At 47.2% G+C, this 26,004-nt stretch overlaps 1 protein-coding gene across 7 annotated transcripts in view; it reads right to left on the bottom strand.

The window, feature by feature from the left end:
• Positions 1-26,004, bottom strand: part of Atp7b (ATPase copper transporting beta) — a 76,270-nt gene that overhangs the window by 6,240 nt on the left and 44,026 nt on the right. For 4 of the 7 annotated variants that reach the window (XM_006997774.4, XM_042262592.2, XM_076553654.1 and 1 more), the window contains exons 3-16: positions 23,310-23,567; positions 21,701-21,864; positions 18,335-18,496; positions 15,644-15,720; positions 14,057-14,231; positions 12,466-12,699; positions 11,739-11,830; positions 10,732-10,859; positions 10,468-10,622; positions 9,883-10,017; positions 6,952-7,146; positions 5,428-5,610; positions 4,097-4,250; positions 857-1,000 (exon numbers count right to left, since the gene is read on the bottom strand). In XM_006997774.4, the coding sequence (XP_006997836.1) occupies positions 857-1,000; positions 4,097-4,250; positions 5,428-5,610; positions 6,952-7,146; positions 9,883-10,017; positions 10,468-10,622; positions 10,732-10,859; positions 11,739-11,830; positions 12,466-12,699; positions 14,057-14,231; positions 15,644-15,720; positions 18,335-18,496; positions 21,701-21,864; positions 23,310-23,567 (2,256 nt within the window). The remainder of the gene's footprint in view (positions 1-856; positions 1,001-4,096; positions 4,251-5,427; positions 5,611-6,951; positions 7,147-9,882; positions 10,018-10,467; positions 10,623-10,731; positions 10,860-11,738; positions 11,831-12,465; positions 12,700-14,056; positions 14,232-15,643; positions 15,721-18,334; positions 18,497-21,700; positions 21,865-23,309; positions 23,568-26,004) is intronic. The other 3 variants (XM_076553655.1, XM_076553656.1, XM_042262591.2) reach the window with 1 other exon arrangement.

Genomic DNA, 26,004 nt, shown 5'->3' with positions numbered 1-26,004 from the left:
TACAGACTGAGCTGGCTGTACTTACGTATTTAGAAATATATACATATATACATCTACATTGTCTCACTTAGGGTTTCTGTTGCTGTGATGAAACACCATGACCAAAAAAGCAAGTTGGAGAGGAAAGGGTATGTTTGCCTTATACTTCTAGATCATAGTCCATCACTGGAGGAAGTCAGGACAGGAACTCAGGCAAGGCTGGAGCCTGTAGGCAGAAGTTGACGCAGAGGCCATGCAGGGGTGCTGCTTACTGGCTTGCTCAGCCTGCTTTCTTATAGAACCCAGGACCAGCAGCCCAGGGATGGCACCACCCACCATGGGTGGGCTCTCCCTCCTTGGTCACTAATTGAGAAAATGCCCTACAGCTGGATCTCACAGAGGCATTCTCTCAACTGAGGCTCCCTCTCTGATGACCCTAGCTTGTGTCAAGTCAGTACATACAGATATGTGTGTAGTAACAATTAATGAAAAAAGAGACCATGATGTTGACAGAGAGCAAGTGAGGGGTATATTGGAGGGAAGGGAAGGGAAGATGATGTAATTCTATTATAATCTCAAAAATAAAAGAAATAATTTAAAAAAGAAGAAAGGGCCTTAAGAGAAGAGATCGAGTGAAAAGACAGCAAGACAACCTGGAAAAGACATCAAATGAACAGAAAGGGAGGCTCGGTTTTCAAAATAAGAAGAAGTAACAGAGGGAAATAATGACAAGCAAAGGGAAGGGGAGAGAAGGCGAGCAAGAAGGAAAAGAACAGAACAGAAGGGAGGGAGGGAAAGGGTTGGGGGAGGGGCAGAGTAAGTAGGCCTCTTACAAAGCAGAGGAGTGAACTGTGTTCTAATCTCAGGCAGAGGTTACCATCGATAGCCACCAGGATGGCTGTCTGTCCTTTCATCTCGTGGTCTGTCATGGCGTCACTGATCTCACTGGAGATGGTTAAACCATTGCGCCTCATCCATTCCCGGTTTCCAATCAGCACAGAGAAGGTCTGGGGGCCTGTACCTATTCAAAAGAGACTGGTTATTCCTGGATAGTCCAGCCTCACAATCAACTAAAACCCAGGGACATAGGACTGTTCTGAAAACTACAACCTCTCATGACACTCCCCTTGAAGGACCAGAAAGATACGCAGCATAAGGAACTCCACGGTGAATTAAATGCAGTGTTTCATATATTCTTCATGTGTGAAAATGCTGTTGGCATATGTAATGTCCTTACATGCCACTAGAAGTACCTATTTAATTTATACGAATAAGAATTTTGCCTGAGTGTATGTGTGCACACCACATTCACAACTGGCGCTCATAAAGGCCAGATGTGTCAGATCCTCCAGAACTGAAGTTACAGTTGTGAGCTCCCGTGTGAGTACAGGGAACAGAACCTGGGTCGTCTGCAAGAGAGCGAGTGTTCTTAACAGCTGAGCCTGTTGAGTCTCCAGGCCCTGATTCTTTTTGTATAGCATTAGGTCAGACCAAAGAATGTGTTGACTCGATTGTTTTCTGGCAGGATTAGATGATCCAAAGAGAACCAACAAAATCAGGTAAGTCTGTTTCTATCATACATATATATATACTATTTTTGAGACAGTCTTATATTGATGAGGGGATGAAAATATATCATATATAGAGAGAGAACACTCTTTTTTTGTTTGTTTTTCGAGACAATGTTTCTCTGTGTAGTTTTGGTGCCTGTCCTGGATCTCGCTCTGTGGACCAGGCTGGCCTTGAACTCATAGAGATCCTCCTGGCTCTGCCTCCCGAGTGCTGGGATTAAAGGTGTGCGCCACCGCCACACGGTGAGAGAACACTCGTATGTGCATCTAACAAAATCAATTACTACTCTATATTCATGACAACCTAATAGAAACTCTTGCCTAGAAACCATGATGGTATAAAGAAGCAGAATGGGTTAAAGTCTCACTCAAACTATGCTGATGTCTTCCTGCACGATGAGGTCCCTTCCCCTATCTGTGAAATACAACGATTTACAAAGACCCAAAGAAGTGACTCTCAAAGCTCTCTGCACAAAGGCCACACTGTAGGTCCTGTGTGCTAAGAAAGGAATTCTTTTTGTTGCTACTTGCAAATGTTTGCACACTGTTATTGCTGCCTGAGAAACACCTATCTACAGAGATGTTTATTCCTGCAATTTGTTTCTATAAACATGCCAGTGACAGAAATTCCTTTTGGTGGGCACAGAGCTCAAAGGCCACCCATTAATTACCTGACTTATCAAAGCTGTAAAGTATGTATGTGTGTGTGTGCATGCACACACAGGCGCGCGCGCGCGCGCACACACACACACACACACACACACATACACACACACACACACACACACACATGCATGCACGTGCACACGCAGTACTAGACCTTTCCAAAGCACAACCTTGGGTTTCTGACCACACATCAATAGCTTCTTCTGTCTCTTTAAATGCATGCTTGATTCTTGTTGGCTGGCATCTTCCATGATAATGTAGTCCAGGTTGATCTTACACTCCTGCCCCCAACTCCCAGGTCCTGTGACTGAAAGCTTGCAGCACACCCAGCCTCTATGATACGCTCTAAAGCCATGGCTCCAGCAGCACAAGGGACTGTTCATCTGCCACCTTCTAGTAGTCTACAACCCTGATGCTTCTGGATGCTCTAATGGAAAGGTCACCTTAGGGACTGAAACTATTAAAAGGCAGCACATGGCATCTAATAACACCACCTAAATAAAGACCTTATCATTTGGCACATCTGGCACTCTCTACCAGTTTAATGTAATGGCTAGAAAGTGACCTCAAAAAAAAGGGAGATGGCTCAGTGGTTAGAAGTGCTTGCTATACAAGCTTGAGAACCTGAGTTTTGACCCCCAGCACTCACATAAAAGCCTGGCCATATGAGCGTGCCTGTAACCTCAGCCCTAGGGGAGAGAGCAGAGACAGGAAGACAACTGGCCTGCTAGCCTAGCCCACAGTAGTGAGCTCCAGGTTCAGCAAGAGATCCTTCAAGGGATAAAAATGGACGGCGACAGAGCAGGACACCTAACATCCTCCCCTGGCCTCTGTCTGCACACACATAAGCATGCCCCCCCCCCACACCACACATACATGTGCACACTTATGCATACACCATATACACACAAGAACAAAAGAAGGGAGGCAGACAGGCAGGCAGACAAGGTAGGGTACAGGCAGTGCCACACGCCGGCAATCCCAGCACTCAGAAGTTGAGGCAGGAGAATCCCAGAAGTTCAAGACCAGCCTGGGCTACACAGTGTCTTTAAAAAAATAAAATAAAAAGTAAAAATGAGAGCGGCATCTGCCCCTGAGCAGTGTCTCTCTTCTTCGTGTGAGCAGACTATTTCCCGATTCCCTGGCTTTCTGTCAGCTCTGAAAACATTCCACATCACACTGGAGATCACCCGGATGGGAAAGCGATAGGAAGAACAGACGCAATGCCACCTGCCACCCGGCAGCTACAGGAAGGAAAATCAGTATGGAGTAAGAAATACGACACTCCAGGGAAGGAGGAGCTATGACTCCAAGTCCTATGCTACTTTGGCCCTTCCATAAGCATCAGAATCTGGAGGCGTCCGGCCAGGGATGGTGGTGTACACCTATACTCGTGGCTACCTGGAAGGCTGAGGTGGGAGGGTCACTAGAGTCCACAAGTTGGAAACTAACACAGCAAAACCCAATGCAAAGCCGGGCGGCGGTGGCGCACGCCTTTAATTCCAGCACTCGGGAGGCAGAGGCAGGCGGATCTCTGTGAGTTCGAGGCCAGCCTGGGCTACCAAGTGAGTTCCAGGAAAGGCGCAAAGCTACACAGAGAAACCCTGTCTCAAAAAACAAAACAAACAAAAAAAAAACCCCAATGCAAAAACAAAAAGCAAAGCAAAATACATTAAAAACATAGACGAATCAAAGCATGCAAGAGAAAAAGCAGGCGTTCCTGGGGTAGGCAAGGCATGGAGTGCCCAGCGCTGAGCCTCCCATCTCTATAGGAGGGGAAAATCACAGAAGTGGGTCTGCTGTGGTCTGGCTCCCCTCTGCTTTCACCCAAGATAGCTCCAGCCACCAACAGATCCAGGAGGGACCAAAGTAAGGAATACCTTTTCCTGTGGGAGAGCTGCCAACCCCGTTCGGGTGACCGGTCGGATCACTGTGAGCCAGGATGCTTTCCACATTGCTAACTTTACAGCCAATTCCACAGCCCGGCACTGCCTGGAAGTCTGTGCAGTATCCGAGGGTCTCTGTTCCAAGTTCCTGTGGGAGCAGGAGAGCAGGACAGAGATGGGAGGGGGGGGGTTGCAGGGCAGTGAGAAGAAAGAGGGATGGAGGAGGAAGTAAAGACAAAGATGAGGAATTGCACAGCCAGTGTTCCCTCTTCAGACTCAGTGTTGGTTCTCAACCTGAACCAGGCAGGCTCCCTAGGCGAATACCTCATGACCCAGCAGGCTGCAGACCCAAGAGAAAAGTCAATGCACCTCAGACCACACAGATGCTTCCATGTTGAAAGTGATCACACCAGAACAATGGCTAAGTGAGTGGTGAGTGAGGGCAAGGCTACTTTGAAGCTGCCAGGCAGATCGTTCCCCATGTGTGACGCCCCGGGAAGGGATCAGAAGTGGTGGACGTCATCAGGACAGCCAGCAAGCGTTAAGTCTTCCTCCCCACCCATACGGGTAGACGTCAAACAGCAGCGTGTTGACCCCTTATGAGGGACGAGCACAGAATGAAATTCCTCAGACATCCCCCTTGTCGCTGTGTTTCTGAGGTACCCACATCACCCCATATATCAATGATAAAGTTTTGCTCAAGCCATTTAGACGCTGTCAGCAGAGTCCCCCAAAGCACTCCGCTGCCTCCATGTTGAATGTGACACAGAACCTGTTGTAGGGAAGACGGAGGGGTACGGTGCTTCTCTAAATCCCCCAAATTCCGGCTTTTCAGCTCGCTTGTGTCCCCTCACCCTTGTATAAAGAAGTTACTGAAGGGGCTGGGGAGATGGCTCAGAGGTTAAGAGCACTGGCTGCTCTTCCAGAGGTCCTGAGTTCAATTCCCAGCAACCACATGATGGCTCACAACCATCTGTAATGAGATCTGGCGCCCTCTTCTGGCCTGCAGGCATACATGTAGGCAGAACACTCTATACATAATAAATAAATCTTTAAAAAAAAGAAGAAGAAGTTATTGAAGTACCCGTCTCCCTGTGCCTCAGACTTGGGTTCTCAGAAGGCAGAGGGGTCACGTCTCACTCATTCTGCCCTGAGACCGGTGTTATCCATGTGTTCCACAAATAACCAGGACAGGGCCACCGCAAGCCCTGGCTACAAGTGAAGACCTCCTCCAAGGCAGCTGAGCAGGCAAGTGTGTGGCAGAGTAGGGAAGCCAAGGCCGATGAGAGAGGGTCAAGGCAATGCCAAGGCCAAGGTCTGCGTACCTCTTTGCAGTATTTAGTGACTGCCACGCCCAAGGGGTGCTCGCTGCTGGCCTCTGCCGTGCCCACCACCGCCAGAACCTTCCTGAGGGACAGTGTGACCATGTCCACAAGCAACAGGAACCGCATGACTCTGGGGACTCCGTGGGTAATGGTACCGGTCTTGTCAAACATAACAGTCTTGATCTGCAAGAACAACTTCATGTCAGGACTTAACATGGAGGCGGCTTTCATAGTCCCCATGTCTTAAGGCAGAGCTTCTCCCAACCTGCCATGGGCAGGAAACTACTGTTACCTTCCTAACTCTGCAGGCAACAATTGCTGCTTCCAAGAAACCAGTACCCATCTGCCAGTCTATACAGCTTCACTGGACCTTACCTCTGACCAAAGAGAGGGCAGCAGGTGTCTCTGTTCAGACCATAATCAGAGAGCAGCAGATACACTGTTTGGATTCCCAAGCTCAGTGGGGGGCCCCTGCTTCCAGCACTGTTAACTCATCTTCTCCCTCCAAAGCTCCCTGCCTGCCCTAATCCACCCTCACTGTACGGCCAGTCTGACTTTTCCAGCATGCAACCTAGTGGCTCAAAGGAGCAACCTACTCTACCATGTCATCCTTCAAGACTTTCATAACTGACACCCCCCCCCTCCAGCACTTTCTCTATCTCAGATTTTCTCCTAATTGTTTATTTAGTTTATTCAACAGGATGTCTCTGAGTGCTTTTAGGCTGAGTGCTGGGGTCCGAACGGTGAAGAAAAATGCAGCAGATGTCATGGAGCTTATGATCAACACAGCTGCATGGTCCCCTCAGGTCCTCTTCACCTATCTACTATTTCACTCCTGCAACCCCCCACTACCACTTTGTCTGGCTAGCTCTTACTCAACTTCCCACACCACCAGCACGACCTACGAAGTTCTGAAGAGGCCAGGCCCCGGTACAGTGTCCTGGTGGAGTTGGGAGTCCTAATCCTCGGTCTTTGGGACACCTGCCCTTCCCACTGTGCTGTGAGTTCCTTGGCAGGCTTTTGGTTTTCTTAGATACGGTCTTACTAAGCAGCTCAGGTAAAACCTGAACTCACGATCCTTCTGCCTCAGCCTCCTGAGAGCTGGGACTATAGGTACGCACCACCCCACCCACCTAAACCAAGAGTCTTAATATATACTGTTGCTCTTCCACCCTAGTCACAGGACTCGGCTAATCCCAACAGTGTGAGCTGGCAACTTTGTTAGCAGCTGCAGGCTTCTGAGCAGGTTACCTAACCTCCTCCTGCTGGAGTCAAGACCTTAGGAATCACATCCACCATGTGAGATCGTCAGTGACTAGCCAGGAAGCAGGGAATTGTACAACCGTTAACTGCTGCTGGGTTTGCACTACTCCCCGGCTGCCATGGCTTCCGACTCCGGTCGTCAACACTCATCCTCAGGCTTTCCTCTTAAGAAATAGTACGGAGATACTAGTTTCATAAGGCTCTGTAAAAGGTGTCATCCAAGTTCCCACAGAGGACAGCCAGAACCTGACAGGGGCTCACCTTGTGAGCCATCTCCAGGGGCTTGCCTCCTTTGATGAGGACACCATTCTGGGCAGCCACCCCAGTGCCCACCATAACTGCTGTAGGTGTGGCCAGCCCCAAGGAGCACGGGCAGGCGATGCAGAGCACAGTGATAGACGTCTGGAAGGCAAATCGGATGATCACCTCTGTCCGCGAGATGTGCTTGTTAGGGTTCTGCGGAGGAGAGAAACATCAGATGGGGCGTTCAGGGAGGAATCTCACACTCAGACTGTCACAGGGGGGGCAGTGGGAACTGAGAACGCCACGAGCAGAGTTTAGGGAACATGACCGTATTCTGTGCAGCTACAATATCAGAGTTGACCTCCCTTCCTACTTCCTCAGCTTTTTCCTATAGCTTCCCCCAGAGAGGCAAGGTGGGTCAGGAGCAGAGTCACGAAAGACCGTGATGGGGCACAAACTCACGAGTTAGACCACATGGGTCATACCCCAGCTCGGCTGCTAACTCCACCCCTCTCTGCCTCAGTTTCCCCGGGTAGAAAATGGTGATTAAAGTATCTCACAAAGGGCTTTGTGCTTATAAATGAGGCGATATGCACATAAAGAGACATCTGCACAGGACGGCATGGGCACAGCATATTAGAAATGACAACCACTGCATCCTCATTTTTGGCTTCCACATTATGATGAAAGCTTCAACAGCTCTCCAAAGAACCTACGTTCAGATGTTACAAGGCTATTTACCACTGTTTCCTTTCTGTAATAGCAAAACCTGGGAACAACCAACGGGAATTGGTCAGTTCAGTTACAGGCATAGTGGAGTACGAGGCAATTGTCCCGAAGATGATGCACAAGCTCCGTGTGCGGGCGCGGAAAGGTACCAGCGACACGGTAAAATCTGAAGGGCAGCATAAGGACACGTGATATGGTTTTAGTCACGCTATTACATTCTCTGCCCGGTGCGTTAAGCACAGAAAGCTGCAAAGGGCAGCACCGGGGGCACTTCTAACAGTATTTGTTCTTCTGTGCATATTTCGTTAAAGAAAACAAATCGGGGGCCTGTTTTACAGGGTGGCGGCACATAGTGAGATCACGAGTTGCTGTCTGGGATCTGCACTCATGCTGCATTTTCATAAGGGCTATGGCTGTCGGACGTTATTCTACGAGCCGCCCCGTTCACTAATTACAATAAAAAGTGCGTTTTCTGAATTGAGAAAACCAACCACAACTTCTTTACATCCTTTATCCTTTCATTTTAAAAGACACAATTCTAACGTAAGGTATATTGTAAGAGTCATGTAAAAGGGAAAACTACTTAACAAAAATGTGGTTTTTAAGAGATAAAGATAATGTGATTTGTTTTTTTATAGTCATTCTTACTAAAATGACACTTGGCATTGTAGTGGCACTGATAAACTTCTGGAAACTAATATGAACCCTCCCTACAAATTACATTCCTGCCGCAGTGACGACAGCATCTGAAGGAGACATGCAGCACCCCGTTGTTAGCACACACCCTGATTTTGCAAGTCCACACGAGAATCAAAGTACAAAGGCAAAGCATGGGCCAGCAGAGAGCCACACACTCCCAACTCCCCCGACAGACAGTCAGGCTGGGCACTGCCGCTGGCAATTCTAGGACCACATTCACTCTTCAGAGCACCAAGGGGCTTCTTAGATGCCACCAAGTACTCAGCTTAGACTTTTTCAACTTAAAATACAAGCCCTGAGGGAGAAAACTACATCTTAGTAAATGGCATGCACCATGTCTGATAGACCTTTATCTGCAGGCAGAATCTATTTTAAAAGAGGAAACAGGCTCCGTCTCTAGTTTTTTACTCCATGACTCTAAGCTAAAATAGGCACTGGCATGAGACAAGGTGGGATGATGCTCCGTTCACGGAGCAGTTGGCGGCATTGGTGGCTCACTGGTTGTTCAGTCCTGGGACTACTGGCCTCTTAACTGTGGACCTCCATGTGTCAGACGCACGTAGTGCCCCATTCATAAAAACTACAGTGTCTTTAGCTAAGTGTCCTGGAGAATTAGCTCTTGTTTCTTAAGCACATGCATTTTTTTTTTGAGGATACACTGTATTTTCCATTGGTTTTAGAAGATAGTGTTCTTCACCCACTTCTTAAAATTAGAAAAAAATGGATATCCCCTTACTCTGCTGTTAAACAAATGTTTAATTATCAAAAAGCTTTGTCTGGCCGGGCGTGGTGGCGCACGCCTTTAATCCCAGCACTCGGGAGGCAGAGCCAGGCGGATCTTTGTGAGTTCGAGGCCAGCCTGGGCTACCAAGTGAGCTCCAGGAAAGGCGCAAAGCTACACAGAGAAACCCTGTCTCGAAAAAAACCAAAAAAAAAAAAAAAAAAAAAAAAAAAAAGCTTTGTCTGTAATGACATATACCCTTTCAGTAACACTGAGAAGCATTATTGCTTAGGAAGGCAGGATACTGAAGCTGCTATCAGTAGATACAGGTATCAAAAAATACACTTTCCCTTAAACTCTAGCATAGTATTGTGCCATCAAAATTGTGGTCCGTTTTCTACAACCTATGTCTTATAAACTCGGTAACGGCCAATAAATCCCTGAAGCATTCCAACCGGGAGTCAAACGGCATCATGAACATTACCTTTGAGCAGAAAGCAAAGGGCACTGGTGTATGTGGGTTTCAGTGCCAATGATGGGACTCAGGGCCTTGCACATACTAGGTGAGTACTCTGCCACTGAGCTCTATTCCTGACCTTCGGTAAGCATCCTCAATAAAGACCTTCAGAAGTAGGCTGATTATCCTACTAGGAGTTAGATTTTTCTACCAATAAATCAAAGAAGCAAATTAAACAGAACGGATAACAAAGCCCAATCAATGAAAGACACAAAAGAATAGGGTTAATGGCAATAAGTTACTTAAAACATGACAGCCATCCTGTCCAAGGCATCCGACTTACAGGGAAGTATTTCTGAACAACACCAAAATCGACAAAACCGATGACAATCCACACCACCAAGGTTAGGGTTGAAATGATGATGATAAATGGGACAAAGTATCCACTAAACCGGTCAGCCAGCTGCTGAATGGGTGCCTATGAAAATAAAGCATTAAGACCACAGGAAGTTATAACCCACAAAGACAAACAGGAGTAAGGTTTGGGTCCAAGCTCCCTCCATTACTACGTTTAGGAATCAATCTCTCCTCGATAATAGGTGGGCGGTGCTGTGAACCTTTGCAATCATCTCTCTCCTTCTGGTTTGTTTCCTTGTTTTGTTTTGAAGCAGAGTATAGTGTAGCCCAGGTAGTCTGGAGCTGGCCGAGGCCAAGGATGAGCTTGAAGTCCTGACCTTCCAGCTTCCACGTCTGGACTAGCTAGGGATAAAAGGTCTGTGTGGCTCCACCACTCCATTTTAGTCAGTGCTGGAGACTGGATTCAGGGCCTCTAGTGTGCTAGGTTGGTGATCTACCCACTGAGCTAAATCTCCTTGAGATCATTTCTCAAAGGAGGGATTTCATTATGAGTTTTAAGTTTCATCATTACCTTGGACATCTGGGCTTCTTCCACCAACTTCACAATCTGAGCCAAAGTAGTCTCATTGCCCACATGGGTAGCTTTAATGAGCACAGAGCCGTGAGCATTTATAGAGCCAGCAATCACTATGCTACCAGGTTTCTTAGTGACAGGCATGGCCTCTCCTAGAGAAGAGGAGACAAATGTCAATCACTCAATCAGCCCACTCAACATCACATGGACCAGTGACTACCATGACACCCACCAAAAAGAACATAAAACAAGCCACCTAACCTGTGATGAGGGACTCATCTGCCATGGTATTGCCTTCCAAGACTTTCCCATCCACTGGGAACTTGCCCCCAGGGACAACCTTGATGATATCACCTCGCTGCACCAGCTCCATGGGCACTTGCTCCTCTCTGCAACAGAAGACACCCAGATAGCATCCTCCTGGTCTATAAACAGACCGGGTCCTAGACTGACTACTGGACCTTTTACAGTTAACCCTAAGTATCTGAGAGGTCTAAATTAGCAGACACAACCAATCTTGCCTCAAAATTATTCAGGAAAAGGATTGGGATGTAGCTTGGTGGTTCAGCACTTGCTTAGCATGTAAAGGCCCCAGTAAAACTCACTCACACTCTCTCTCTCTCTCTCTCTCTCTCTCTCTCTCTCTCTCTCTCTCTCTCTCTCTCTCTCTCTCTCTCTCGCACACACACACACACACACACACACACACACACACACACACAGTGGGGGTGGGGGTGGCACAAGACCTGTCTGTACTCAACACATATTTTTACATCATTGGCCTCTAAACAATACAGTGCAAAACCTATTTACATAGTATTTGCACTGTAAATGCATCATAGTTATTCTAAAGATGATTTAAAGTATGTAGGGGGATATAAAATTCTATGCAAATACTATTCCGTTTCAGAGGAGGAGCTTGAGCATGGGATGACTTGGCATCTGAGGATCCTAGAATCAGATTTCATGGATGCTGGGGGTTGGCTCTACTTGCTCCACACTGAGCGATGGAAAGGGGGTGAGCTTGAGAGGGGCGTGCGCAGCTGAAACCAGAGTTCCACTGCCATGCTCAGGGCTAGACTTTGCCCTAAAAAAGCAGAGGGCTGCTCAAGGCTTCCAGTACACAGCAGCCAATTCAGACACAGGACAGTGCCTCAGGGTAACGACTACGGTGCCCTGAACATCATCATTCACTACAGGATGGACACTTGCTGTCAACTACGCAGATGACGTAGAAAGATCAGGCTCTACTCATGGACACAACCCACCTGAGGATTAAGTTGTCCTCTCCAAGGGTCACAACTGTGGCTTCTGTGGCTTGGAGTGACATGAGTTTTGCAAGGGCTTCTGAAGTTTTGCTCTAGGAAATAATAAGCAGAATGTAAAATGAAAGCTGACTGTCCAAACCCGGGCTGACACTCACAAGCATGGGGTCAAAGGCGGCTGGCGCAAAAACACAGCCACACCACTAACCACTGAGGCAGCCACGAATGCCCAAGCCACAAGGAAAACCCGGGCCATTGCTGCCGAAGCAGATCCTGGAGTTCTACCCCAGTCTGCCCAATGGCTGCTTTCTTTCGCCCTCAGTATAATTTCCTTAGCCCTCTTTCACAGGCTCCATTCCAATGCTGGGTTCGGCGCAGAGCTCTACACATCACCCAAGCCTGAGGTGGAGGTGTGTATTTCTACATTAACTACAATCCGTTTGGCACAAAGAGACCATGTGACCTCTGGCATAAAGTTCAGAGTTTGTGGCAACTGCACAATTACCCGAACAAAGGTTTTTCTAATTAGCCAGATTAGCTGGGATTTCAGAAGGAACAACCAACTGGGAGATTAGTGACTGCAGCCCCTAATTACGTGGGGATTCAGATTCCTCTGTCATTCTCTATAGCGCATGTAATTATTAGTTCTCAACACATGCTGCCGATGCACTGAGACTCAGATTACCCGAAGGAATAGCTCTTTCCTTAACCTGTAGCTAGCTGTAGCTACCTTTGCCACGTGCTCCAGCCAGCGCCCAAGGGCGATGAACACAAAGAGCATGGGGGGCGTATCGAAGAACGTCACGGGGCTCTTCTCAGCCTTCTCAGCCACCGCAACCACCAGGATGACCAGGGAGTAGGCGTAGGCAATGGTGGTGGCCAGCACGATGAGCACGTCCATGTTGGCTGCCTTGTGTTTCAAAGATTTGTAGGCTTGGACATAGAAGTACCACCCACCAAGGAACTGAAAGACAGGGAGGGAGGCAAGGGTTAGACAAAGAGGGGGCATCCAGGAGCCCTCAGGATGATGAGCAGTTAGGTTGATGTATGGATCTGGTACCACTCTGTTCTTGGTGATTATTTGATATGGAGGACACACGCTCTGCCTCAGCCTCCTCCAATGGAGCATACTTTCTGGTCAGAGCACTACTGGCCACAGACGTGGATGGACAACAATATGAGACCTTTACATTGCAGGCGTGCCATGCAAATGTCCATAGAGAATGGTAACGATGATGATGATGATGATGACAGCTCGTTTCTATTGTAAATGGTCTCTAGAAAGAAGGTAAACCATGGCACATGACCATGATTCAAAAAAAGGAGCCAGCATCTGTCAGTGTCTACCATAACCCACTTCCATTAACAAACATCTGTGTCTGTGTGTGTAGATGAACATGCATACATACACATAAACATGCACGCGCGCACACACACACACACACACACACACACACACACACACTTGCTGTACTTGTGAGATATAGGAGAGATGCATGCCTAACTCCTGAAGACACAGCAGCAATACTAGAGAACAGAACTGAGCCAGATGAAGGTGTAATTAGTCATAATACATTTCCCTTGACTTCTGTATTGCTGAAATTACAATAAGTGCAAAGCACATTTTCAATTAAAAAGAAATCTAGAAAAATAATTCAGCCTACAAATGGTTACCCCTAAATAGTTCTGGTTTTATATGCCAAAACGCATACATGCAGACATTCCACAAAGCCTGCCTGTGTTAAATGATAATTTTATCCAAAGATGAAGACCATGGCTTTGCCTTTCAGGATAGAGCATTCAAGAGAATCATGAGCTCCAGGGACATTCATCTAGTAATTCTAACAACAAAGGTACACTAAATTAAATAATAAGCAATTCACGGAAATGGGGACTTGAGATGTGACTGAATGATGGCACACTGGCCTAGCATGTATGAGGTCCTGAGTCTTGTCACCAGTAAAACACACAGACACAGACAGACAGACAGACAGACAGACAGACAGACACACACACACACACACACACACACCAGGAACAGACAGGCTCACCAAGCTTACAAAAAGAGGGTGGTTATTCTAACAAGTTTCAATCACTTATAATTACCTGTGAGGTCGACAGTGAAACCAGTCTTTCTCAGTTCTGGCATTTACAGCCCCCCACTACACTGCCCTCCCTTCTGGTCATAAGACAGAAATAACAGCAGCTGCTGCCCAGTGGTGAGGCAGCCAATTTGCAGTGAAGTAGCTCTGGAACCAAGCTAAAGGGCTGCTGACACACTTGAAGAGCAGAGACGGTTTGCCCGGCTTTCCAATACTTACCTGGACAAAGGTACATAAGATGAAGAAGATGAGATTTAGAACGGACAGTCCTGGAATGATGTTGTGGTCCAGGACCATCGTCTCATGGGGCATATTGCTGGGGATTAACATGTAGATCATCAAGCCCATGACAGGGATGCCAAACACCAGGCTGCACAGGAAAGACTTTTTCCACCTGCAAGGCAAAATCGGCAACACAGACACATCAGAACCACTGGGCACCGGTCCCAGGTGAGATTTAAAGATGGAGTAAAACAGCAGTGAGGCTCACCCCTGGCACTACCACCAATCGACAGGGCCAGGCACTGCTACAAAGACGTTTGGGGCTTAGCTCTGCCTTTGCATAAGCTGAGGCCTGGAAGATGAGAACCAGCTCCAAGGAGCTAGTTACCACTCCTAGCCTACAGCAGCCTAGAGTTCTCTTTGTCATCTTACGCAGATTCCCCTCAAAGCAAGAAATGGATGGAAATAGTATTTTATTAGTATAAGCTTATTTACACATTCAATTTTTAAAGGACTATTTCCAATAAGAGTATGAGATTAGAGAGGCTGTCAATAAACACAACAGCTTAGAACCAAGCCTTCTGGGGCTTCATGGAAGCTACAACATGCACGATACTCCAAACAGGCAGTATGGAACCTTCACTGAAGGGACTTTTAAGTTCTGTATCCTAATGTAGATCCTGCAATCCTGTGTGCTCAGGCTGCTGCCTGAGGCCGTCCAAGAGGCAGACCCTCTTGCTTCCCAAACTCCCACCAGACAGTCCCCTGCACCCTGGGCAAGCCAACTGGACCAAGCTACAGGTACTCCAAAAGCCCCAGAAGGACCCTCACTCCTTGCTGATTCCTTCACTTAACACACTTGTCTGAATTGCAAACACTGGGTCTCCTGCTTCCTAGACCTTAGGCAGACCAGAATCTGCCTAAGCCACTGCCGTCATGGTTCACTCATTCTTTCCCAGCAGGGCCAGGAGCCACTCTAAGGCACTGTACTATACACAACAGTGACCGTCTGAAACTATGAATTAACCTGTATCTGCATCCCGGGCCACCCCCCTACCCCCACTTTGTGCTGGAGATTCTGGGGCCTTGTGCATGCTAAGCATACGCTCGATCACTGGGCTAAATGTCCTTCCCTGCACTGGCTGTTTCCTTTCCACTTAGCTCTGAGGACTGGCTTCAGATTCTACCGCTAGATCTTATGCAAATCAAGCCGAAGTAGACTGTAAAAGAAAGAGCCAACCTTCCCCTCCCTCTATCCCAGCTAAAGCACATCCAGCATGTCAGCCACCAACTACAAGTGACTTAAGTAATTAAAATTAGTGGAACTTGAAAAAAAAGAAAACCTCGGTTCTACACTCATACTAGTGCATTTCAGGTACACTATCAAGCTGGGCAGTACAGACAGATGCTGCCAACAGCCAGAAACTTCCGCTGCATGGTCCCAGCTAATGACATCCCAGGTGGAAGGCAACCCAGGAAGCTGGGGTGGCTGGGCCATAGTCGAGCATCTTCACGAGCCAGAGTCAGTGAGAAGAGGATGGAGACTTAGACAAGGCTACCGTTCACCTTCTGGTTTCTACCTACTGTTTTATTTCCATCTTGTGGTCCAAGTGATGAGCGCTGGGATTTCTCTGGGCCAGGGAAGCATGGAAGCCGATTTCCTTGTGATTAAAAGAGACGGGTGGGGAACAAGGGGAAAGTTACTGGTTAAAATATGCACGGGTGGCAAGCGTTTCCAGCACTGGAAATTGAAGTCTCAAAGTTCCTCTGGTGACCTAAGGTCTTCCTCTCATGACTTCTTTGCCCCAAATGACTGCCAAAGCCTGTTCAGAGGTTCAGTACTCTCTGTGCTGAGAGACTGTAACACCCTGCGGACATGACACTGAATGGCCACCCCTCTCCCTACCGTAAGTAAAGGCAGTTGGTATTGTCACACTAACTTCAATAGGCCCCAAAGCTGACCAGGGTTGACTTCAAAAGATTCTCAATGTGAAATTCCAGACGCCTTGTGGTCTGGTACTTCACCCATGCATGAGGAAAGCAAGGGCCAGAGAGAACAAGGATGTTCAAGTACTGGGTACAGTGTGGCTTCAGGTGTGGTCTCTAGGCTTCAGGCCAAGCAACTTCCTACTGTGTTCGGGGCCTCTCTACTTGAACAGTGTCTTTCTCGATATCCTCACAGACTGTACCTCCACCCTGTGCTTTCTTCAAGCTTGGCTGCCACCCCCCTTCATCTGAGCATTACATCTCTGCTGCTTCTTGTGAATACACACAGGGAAAGCTGCCAGAAGATGTCTTCTCAGCATAACAGAGAGGGTCCAGAATGCTGTCGCCGAGCATCTCCAAAGTGAAATGCCATAGTAGAAGGGCATTCAAGGCCATAAAAGACAAATACTCTCCTAACTAATTCCAGCCTAGTTGTATCAGGAAAAGATGCTCCAGAGTCACAAGCCTGGAAACCAGGCAACAGTCCAATATTTCTCTATTAAGGACCGATGTCCAGGAGGCTGCACCAATCACTGAGCAGGATGGAGGCAGCTAAGGGTATTAGACGTCCAAGTGGAAGTGAGACATGTTTAAAGACTCCCACTGAGAACTCTCCTTCCCGTTCATAGCATCGTGGTGACTCCTTAGTGTGGTGGTATTGTGTTCCCCAAAATATTGTGTACTCGAATAAATTTATCTGGGGTCAGAGAACAGACAGCCACTAAATACAAAGGCTAGAAAATGGTGGCAGTCACACCTTTAATCCTAGCATTCCAGAGATAGAAATCCCTCTGAATCTCTGTGAGTTCAAGGCCACATTGGAAATAGCCAAGTATGGTGACACACACCTTTAATCCCAGAAAGCCAGCCTTTAATCCCAGGGAGTGGTGGTAGAAAGTAGAAAGATATATAAGGTGTGAGGACCAGAAACTAGGCATTTTGGCTGGTTAAGCATTTGGCCTGGTTAAGCTTCAGGCTTTTGAGCAGTAATTCAGCTGAGACCCATTCCGGATGAGGACTCAGAGGCTTCCAGTCTAAGGAAACAGGACCAGCTGAGGATCCGGCGAGGTGAAATAGCTGTGGCTTGTTCTGTCTCTCTGATCTACCAGCATGGACCGCAATAACTCGCCTCGGGTTTGATTTTATTAATAAGAACTTTTAAAATTCCTGCTACACCTTAGCCCCATGAATGATATGTGGACACTAGTCTCTTAGATTTAGGGTACAGTAGAATGGGATCTAGCTGAGAGTGCTATCTTGCCTCTTGTGAGCTGGGTATCAGTGAGCAAGAACTTGACACCTCAGAGGCTCTATCCTCATTTAATGAACCGGTTGTAAAGTTAGTTAGCCTACTTGTATAAAAACATCAGCAGCATTTCCATATCCAAAAGCTCTGTTGGGCCATACAACAAACACCTCTCTATAAACACATGACCAAGGAAGAAAAACTTAAGGATAGCATGGCATTAAGTCCAATGTAACATTTCATTTCATAAGCAATCAGTTTCACTAAATAATTAACCCTTACCCCTGGCTGCTACAGATCAATTTTACTTAGTTTGGACTGTCTTAACCCATCCCAGTCACCATAGATGGTCATTCTCTCAAGGTCTAGTATAATATCGATATGAAGGAGGAAATGGGAGGTCTGTGGACAGACAGAGGGAGCGGGAAGAAGGTCAGTCATGAACCCTCTGTTTCCTGATGCAAAGATGACCACATTCCCCTACAAGCCTCACAGGGAGGTAAGCGTGGAATTATCTGCCTAGTGCCATCATGCCCTGAGTCTGCACACACCTGGCACAGATAAAATATTTATTTGTAAATGGCGATTGGGCAACTTAGCTCTCCACACCAGGTAGCTTGTTGTCAAGACTGATGATTTTCAGGACATATTTAAAACTAAAAGTGATGTCTCTTTCCTCTCATCTCTTCCTCTTAACAAACTGTCTGGAGTGTAATATGTGCGCACACGTGTGGAAGTCAGGGGATGATAGCTGGTCTTGGGGCGTCAGGTCTTGCCGACCATGGGTCCCAGGGATCAAAGGAGTTGTCGGGCTTGCACGGGGAGCACTTTCACCTGAGCCCCCTTGCCAGCCCGGCCTCATCTCTTTCTTAGCCATTCACTGACACTCTGCTCGGGCACCCTGTTAACCTTCTTCAATTACTTAAGCGACCTTACTACTCTTTGGAAAAGTCGATAGCTTTTAGATGACTTTTTAATTCGGCTTAACTACCTTTCTTCAACGATCTGTAAAAGTGGTCACAAAGTTTACAGGAATTAACTACCTCAATAATCTTGATGATATCCCGTGGACCGATGATTTCAGGATCAAACTTCACATGGGCTTTGTTGGTGGCAAGGGCCACGGAGGCATAAGTGATACCATTTGTCCTCGTGAGCTTGGACTCTATGTTGTGAACACAGGAAGCACAGGTCATCCCCGTGATCTGCAAGACAAGACGGCAAAAAATCCCAGGACTACGGACCTCAGGGCAGTCACAGCCGCCTCCACAGTTTCTTCCCAGGACACTGGACTCCTACTCCTAACTCCATGTGCAAGATGCTCTCCCTATCAGTGTCCAATGGCTTCAGTGACTTCCCTCCAATTCCATAATAGGCAGTGGCAACCATTCAGCCAATGGCTGCAGACCAAGTACTGGTGTTTGGCTAAGAATGAGCTTTTGGGAAACACGCTACATTGTTTTTTCTCACCAGCAACACCACAGCAGTCACTGCACATCAAGTATACAGAAGTGCACCTTTGCACAACCTTTGGAACTCTTCAAGTGTCCCTGACACCTGGACCTTTATCTGGACCCTCTGCTCTGGTGCCCCGCTGGCTCCAATGGAGACAATGGCAGTGCCACATCGTCAAGAAAACGGGATTTAAACATTGACTGGCGGAGGGGGTAGAATATGAGCGGCTCCTAAAACATGGAGAGAGGGTGTGGACGGGTGACGGTAAGGATAGCCACAGAGGGAAAGATCAAAAGGCAGCCTAGCAGGAGATATTCAGGCAGCCGGTAGCAGTCAGGTCTGGCAGGGCGCTGGGTGCACAAGGAGGAGGAGACGGAGGAGGAGGAGGACAGCCTGAAGCACTGGCTGGACCCACGGCATGAAGGTGTGCACTCAGCGAAAAGTGTGGCTACGCTGGCGGCTGATGCAAAGCGACCGGAAAGGTGATGACCATCAAGACAATGTGATCGGAACTGCACTTCCAAGTGTGCAGCAGAATTCCAGAACACATGCCCCATGAGCCACGAGAGATCCATTTGGAATTAGGGAGCAAGAAGGGACTTCACCTGTCACTGACCGATTCAACAGTCAGCTCAGCACAGCACCCAAGGACAGGACAAGAAAGGCAGGGCCACCAGGCAACAGCTCACCTGCTCTCAGTCTTGCACTGACAGACACCTAACAAGTCCACAGGTATTTCACTGGAACACCTAAGCTCTCCTTCATTTTTGCAATAATGATTTTATTACACACTTGCAACATGCCTTAGGCACTCCCTCATTCTCATCAGGCCCAGGAGGGAGGCCTCTAGCCTGAAGCGCTGACAGGCTTACTAACCTGTGCATCGTCTCACACCAGTGAGGGGTAGTGCTGAAGCCTGAACCCTGAAAACCTGGCTCCAGGGTCTATGCCGAGCAGCTGCGGTCTGCACAGTGAGGCAAGATGTTGGAGACCCGGCTACCAAATGTCCCAGCAGTGACAGGGCAAGAATTTTAACTATGGCACCTCTGCCATACCCTTGTGTCCTGGGACCCTGAAAAACTTATCTAACATATCTAACATATCAGATGGCCCAGAGTACAAATTAAGTGCAACGTTCTAGGTTGGGGTATAACTCAGAGGCAGAGCACACGCCTAGCCTGTGCAAACAAATAAACAGATACAGAAGTACACACAGAGTGTTCAACTGGTGCGGTAGCATAGACCTTTAACCCCAGCACTCGGGAGGCAGAAGCAGGCAGGTCCCTGTGAGTTTGAGGCCAGCCCGGTCTACACAGCAAGCTCCAGGCCAGCCATGGCTGCATAGTGAAACCTTGTTTAAAGGGCACGAGGGCTAGCTTAAGAAAAGAAGGCCACAGTGAAGCACATTGCTTGAAAGAGTTCTCACTTTTTCCGATTTCTATTTATTTATTGACTTGTGTGTGTTCGTGAATCTGGGAATGCACTTTCCAAGGCCTACATGTGGAGGTCAGAGAACAGTTTGTGGGAGTTGGTTCTCTACTCTCACTATGTAGGTTTTGGGGACCAAACACAGGTCTTAGGCTGGGTAGCAAGCATGCTTAGCCACGGCACCTGTGGCTGGCCATATTTAGTTATTTTCTGTGTGTGTATGTATGCACGGTGTACCTGTGTGAGTGGAAAACATAGGTTGACGTCAGCTGTCTTCCTTGAGTGCATTCTACTATTTTTATCAAGGCAGGTATGTCTCTGAACCCAGATCTTGCCAATTCAGCTATTCTAGCCACAGGGATAGTCTGTTTCCTTAACACTGGCATTACAGGAAGTCCTCCAGGCCCGTCTGGCTTTGTGTTGGGGAACCTGAACTCTGGTCCTCAGGACTGCATAATAAATGCAATATTATTCCTGAGTCATCTCCCCGTTGTCTCTGGATTTAGGTTTTCTGTGCAGTGTCTCAGTGGGGCCAAGGTATCTACTATGTGTGATGAGGTCTTACAGGATTGCATCAGGCTTCCTCTCCATCTCGTGATGCCTGCTGTAACCAGTAAATATTAACTCTGCCCTTTAGCACACAGCCCCAGGAACCAGCACAAAGGGTAGGGCGCTTTAGGGAATACCACTTATCAGGAGCTCAATGTACCTCACGTCCTCCGTATTTTTTCTTCAAACATTGACTTTCCACTAATGGCAGAGACAAAGTACATAAGGAAGCAAGGGTAAAATAATATTACTCAATTTGTGTGTGTGTGGGGGGGGGGGGTCTTTACATCTCCCTTTGTTTACACGAAAGCATTTTCTACAAACATGTTTTGAACAGAGGATACAGCAGATACCTACAAATACAGAATCAGCCTATGGCTTTCAATAACTTCCTGACACGCAGCTGTACTAGCAGATGTACAGAAAAACACCGTGGGAACAACCACTCCCTTAGGAATTCACCTCCTACTGCTTTAGGACTCTTGGTCACTCGTCCTGTAGACACTGGTGTGCCTACAAGTCCTCTCCATCTTTGTGTTGTTTCATTTTGGGGGAACTGGGATGGAATCCGAGGTCTTAAGCATCCTACGCCAAGGTCTATCTACTCCAGCCCTTGATAGATCATTGACTGGAGCTCACTACTCTGAGGACTTAGGTGTTCTGTCTAGAAATACCTGCTGGAAGTTGAGCTTTGGACTTGAAGGAGTGTGTCACAAGGAGCCTCCCAGTTTACCATGCTTACCACAGCCCACCACTCATGCCTTCTCATGGCTAGACTCTTGGGCTCACCGTCTCTCCCTCTTGACCCTGGTTATACCCAGGAGAATAGCCTGCTCTCACTCCTTCCCAGACTAGACAGGTCAAACCAAATAAAGCATACACCCCAGCAGCCAGCAAGTATGAGGACAACACCCGTCATAAACTCACCCCTACCCCCCCATAGCCGGCACCCTCTAGGTGACAGCCACTGTACTTACAATCAGTTCAATGTCACCTTCAGAGGCTGTGTTGTCCTCCATGATTGTTGCTTCAAAGCCCAGGTCCTGGATGAGCTGAGCTATTCTGGGTGGTTGGATGACCTCTGGATTATACTTGACCTCTGCCTTTCCCGACATCAAGGCGACCAACACAGAGAGAATACCTGGAACCATCGGGTCACAGCTGAGACTGGGCATGGCAACTGGGAGGCCATTGTCAGCACAGTTTAACCAAGAAAAACAGCCCCCTCAGAATCCTCTAGAGCACCAGCTCTCAAAATTGGCTGGGCATGAGCATCACCTGGGGAGCCGTGAACAACTTTTGATGCCTCCTAACACACCAGGCAACTCAGTATCTCCCAGTAAGTACCAATGTCCTTTTAAAAAGGTTTTTCAGGTGATTCTAACTTACATCCAGGTTAGTGAGCTACTGTTCCAGAACAATGGGTCTCAGACACTAATGGCCATGTGAGCCACCTGAGGACCTTGTTAAACCAGACTCTGATTTGGTGAGTCTGAGACTCCCAATGCCCATCCAGCCCCTGGGGATGCCAAGCCTTTAGAAGGGCCACTGTTGCATGTGCATCAAAGCAAGGCATGCAGCTGCAGTGGTCACAGCCAAGTCACAGGAAGGGCATACTTCTCTCGCCCTTTCTGGCATACCAGGGGAAAAATAAAGATTTTCAAAAGCGGTTTTATTTATGACTCTTTTCAAAGTTTTAAGGATTTCCAAAAGTGCAAAGTGGAAAAACCTACAAACCATACAGCTAATACTATTGAATTAGTTTAAGGAGAAGAGTCATGTTCAAGTAAAGGGAAGGTGGGATAGGTTTTAGAAAATGCACCATAAAAGATAGAAGAAAGAAGTTCAAGTCAGGCACAGAAACATAAGGTCTATGAAATTATATCTTAACTGCAACCAGACCACTGTTGACAAAGGCCCTTCCGCAATACACCCCCATTTAGGAAAACCCAAGAGCTGTGGTAATTTTAAAGGGTGAACAGAAGGCTGAGAAAACAGGGCACCCTAAATTAAGACTGAAAGGGCTGGGGGTCAGAGTAGAAAGTCTCAAGCAGCACTGCCTCGACTCCATTCCAGTGGTACAGGTAGAGTCTCGATCAAAGTATTTCCAAACAAAAACAAGAGCGAGATCAGGTAAGGAGCAATATTATAAACATTATTATAAACATCATCTGGGGGGCAAACCCACCAGACACACTATTTATAGCCTCTGTCATCAACAGCACAGTGTATCCAAAACTGGACATTTTAAGCACGGGCTAGTGTATTCTAGAGAAGGACTGATGGGATGTGGATAGGAGACTGAATAATACTGGGAAGAGCTAATTGAGAAGAAATCTTTCCATAGAACATACCATGATCTTCTGACTAGACGTTCATGGCTAATGTACACAGAGATACACTTTGTGACAAAATGCTTCTTAAGGGACAGAATGCCAATCACACAGGGATATTAGACAAACATCTACATTAATTATTATGTGATAGGCTTGCTGCCAGATTGTCTGGGTTACTGATAAATACAGTCCATGGAGAGTTGATACGAAGCTCTTCCAAGTTCAACATGGCCCCAGGCCTCTCTCTTACCTGCATGTCTCTTAAGGCTCCTTTCTATGTTTGACACACAGGATGCACAGGTCATGCCTTTGATGTGTACAAAGCACTTCTGTGGTGCAGCTGTTCCCGGGGATGGTGGGGTATCTGATGAGTGGCCAGGATCATGGTGTGTGGGGTCCCTTCCAGTATTGGAAGCCATGTTCTGTGCGGACACCGGTGGACCACCCATGCTATGTGGCACAGATTTGCCAGAGCTGACGTGTCTGACAGGGCTGACAGGAAGGTTTTCTATAATAAAATAGAAATAATTAGAAAGCAATTTCGCTTGTTACAACAGGAGGTTCAAACGGGACAATATTCGGATTAAAGCTCCTAGAGAAATGGCATGGGGAGCGGTATTTCCAACACTGACTCTCCCTTCTGTGGCTTTTAGCTATCTCTGTCAGTGACAAGCATCGAAAATGTGTCCTCCAAGCCTGCGCTTTGTGTTGTCTTCTGATGATGTCTTTTGGTAAACAAAGTTCATATGTTAATAAAAATCAACCTTCGCAAATGCTTACTTCTTTTGATAGATTCCATCTCAACTTGGCAAACATATTCATGCAATCTTCCTCTAAAAGCCCCAGAAAGTTTCCCTGTGCATACATGTGATCTGTATGTGTGGGGGCGGGGCACATGTAAGTGGATATACAGGCATGTGGAAAACAGGTTGATACCATGTGTCTACACATGTAGGGGGTACATGTGGGCATAAATACATGAGGAGGATGCAGGTTGATATCACATGTCTACCCATGCATGGGGGGGTACATGTGGGGATATGGAGGATAGAGGTTGACATCACGTGTCTTCTTTGATTATTCTTCACTTTATTTACCAAAGTAGCATCTCTCAGTAAATCCAGAACTAGCTGGAAAGAAATCAATGTTCTTCCATAGCCTAGAAAGACTACCATCTTTTCCCCAGAGTTCCAGTGACATGAAATGTGGAGATAATATATACATAGACTGCCTCTTGGCTCCATAATGTCTATTGATCTTGTCTGTCTACCCATGGACTACTATAGCATTTTCTTTCTTTTTTTTTTTAAGGTACAACTTAGTTAGAATAAGATATACAAATCTGAAGGGTAAGTACTTCTCCAATTCTAAAAGACATTAAATTAGCTTCCTGCTGCTACTATAACTATACATTGCCACAAACTTAGTAGCTTAAAGATCACCAAGTATTAGAGTATTCAAATCAGTTACACTTCAAGAGGTTCCCAGCCCCATTTCCCAAATGCCTCCTTAGTTGTCACATCAATCTAGTTGTTCTTCTGAATGAATCTCACATGTTTGTCAATACGTGGTGCTCATTTTCTGCGACCTGGTAAAGAACCTCCACTGATCTTAGGGTTTTAACAGCTCTTCAGCATGCAAGTACTACATTCATAAGCTCACTGACAATTTAACCTAACTGAAAACTGCGCATAAAGGATGTCCAGTTAAAGTTCATTTTCAGATAGATCATTGCCAGACTTCTTTACTGCAAATATATTGTCAATGTGAATATATTTATGCAAAAGAAATCACTGGGTACTTATCTGAAATTCAGCCAAGTGTTTGTATTTTTATTCACTAGATCCCATACTCTAAGCATCTCTTGGCCTTAGTGACTATAATCCTCACAGTTCTACCTAATATAAATTAGTTCTTTTCTTCCTATGTTTGCTCAATCAAGTTCAATTACTTTTAATATGTAGTTCCGTGGTCATTTCTCTTTTGCTGTCAATAACCTGACTGTACCATTGAAAGAGTAAGCCTTACCCAAAACAGTTTATACTGAGCCTATTCAATAGCTCTTTGGAGTACAAGATTTACTGTTCTGTTATTATCTTTATTGACTTTGTTTAAACACACACACACACACACACACACACACACACACACAAACACCACATTCTTTCCAGGGTGTGGAGAACAGGACATGGTGAGAAAACAAAATAGCCCTTGGTACAGAGAACAAAGCGTGTGGCCTCTGCATTTCACAGGCTGCACCTGCCGGGGTGGGGGCCGTGGCGGGGTGCAGAGGGGAGCCGGTAAAGTATCCCAGGAGAGCAGTGGTCAGAGGACATGCAGTATGGGAACCAAGTCCAGAGGCCCTGGGTGCTGCTGGGACTTAGCCCGGGTGCTCTGTAAGTGGCTCCGAGGGCCAGCACAGACACACAAAGAATAGCAGCAGGTTCCGGGCAAAAGGCTCAGTGGCCACTATGTTCTAGCCCAATCTGGAGACCAGGCCAGGAAACAAGGTGTTTCACAACATCACCACTCACACAACTGTCCCCTTGGCAAATACGCCTGCCGGCTACAGTCCCCACTCAGTAGACTGAGGTTAGGATCGCTTAAACCGGAAGTGTGTGACACTAGTCTGGGCAACAAAAGGAGAGGGGGACGGTGGAGGCAGGGAGGGGGAAGGGAGGGAGGGGCGGGAAGAAAAGAACGCAAGTACCCGTCCTTCCTCATCTTAGGCCTCTGGGACATGCGACCTCTGCCCCCGCTCTGCATGCCCCATCTACTGAAAGTCTCCTCAACCTCCTGATGAAGGCTGGGCTCCTACTTTCCTTGTGTGTAGAGGACTGCTAGCCTCCCCCTAGCTCACTGTGATAGAAGCTGCTCAACTTGGTTTCCACGGCCTCTCAAGCTAATATAAGAGGATGCCCTCTCCTCCAGCTGCCCCTCCGGAA

This window comes from Peromyscus maniculatus, chromosome 17 (assembly GCF_049852395.1).
Source record: "Peromyscus maniculatus bairdii isolate BWxNUB_F1_BW_parent chromosome 17, HU_Pman_BW_mat_3.1, whole genome shotgun sequence".
NCBI classification, from domain to species: domain Eukaryota; kingdom Metazoa; phylum Chordata; class Mammalia; order Rodentia; family Cricetidae; genus Peromyscus; species Peromyscus maniculatus.
This window is presented reverse-complemented; position numbering and strand designations above follow the sequence as displayed.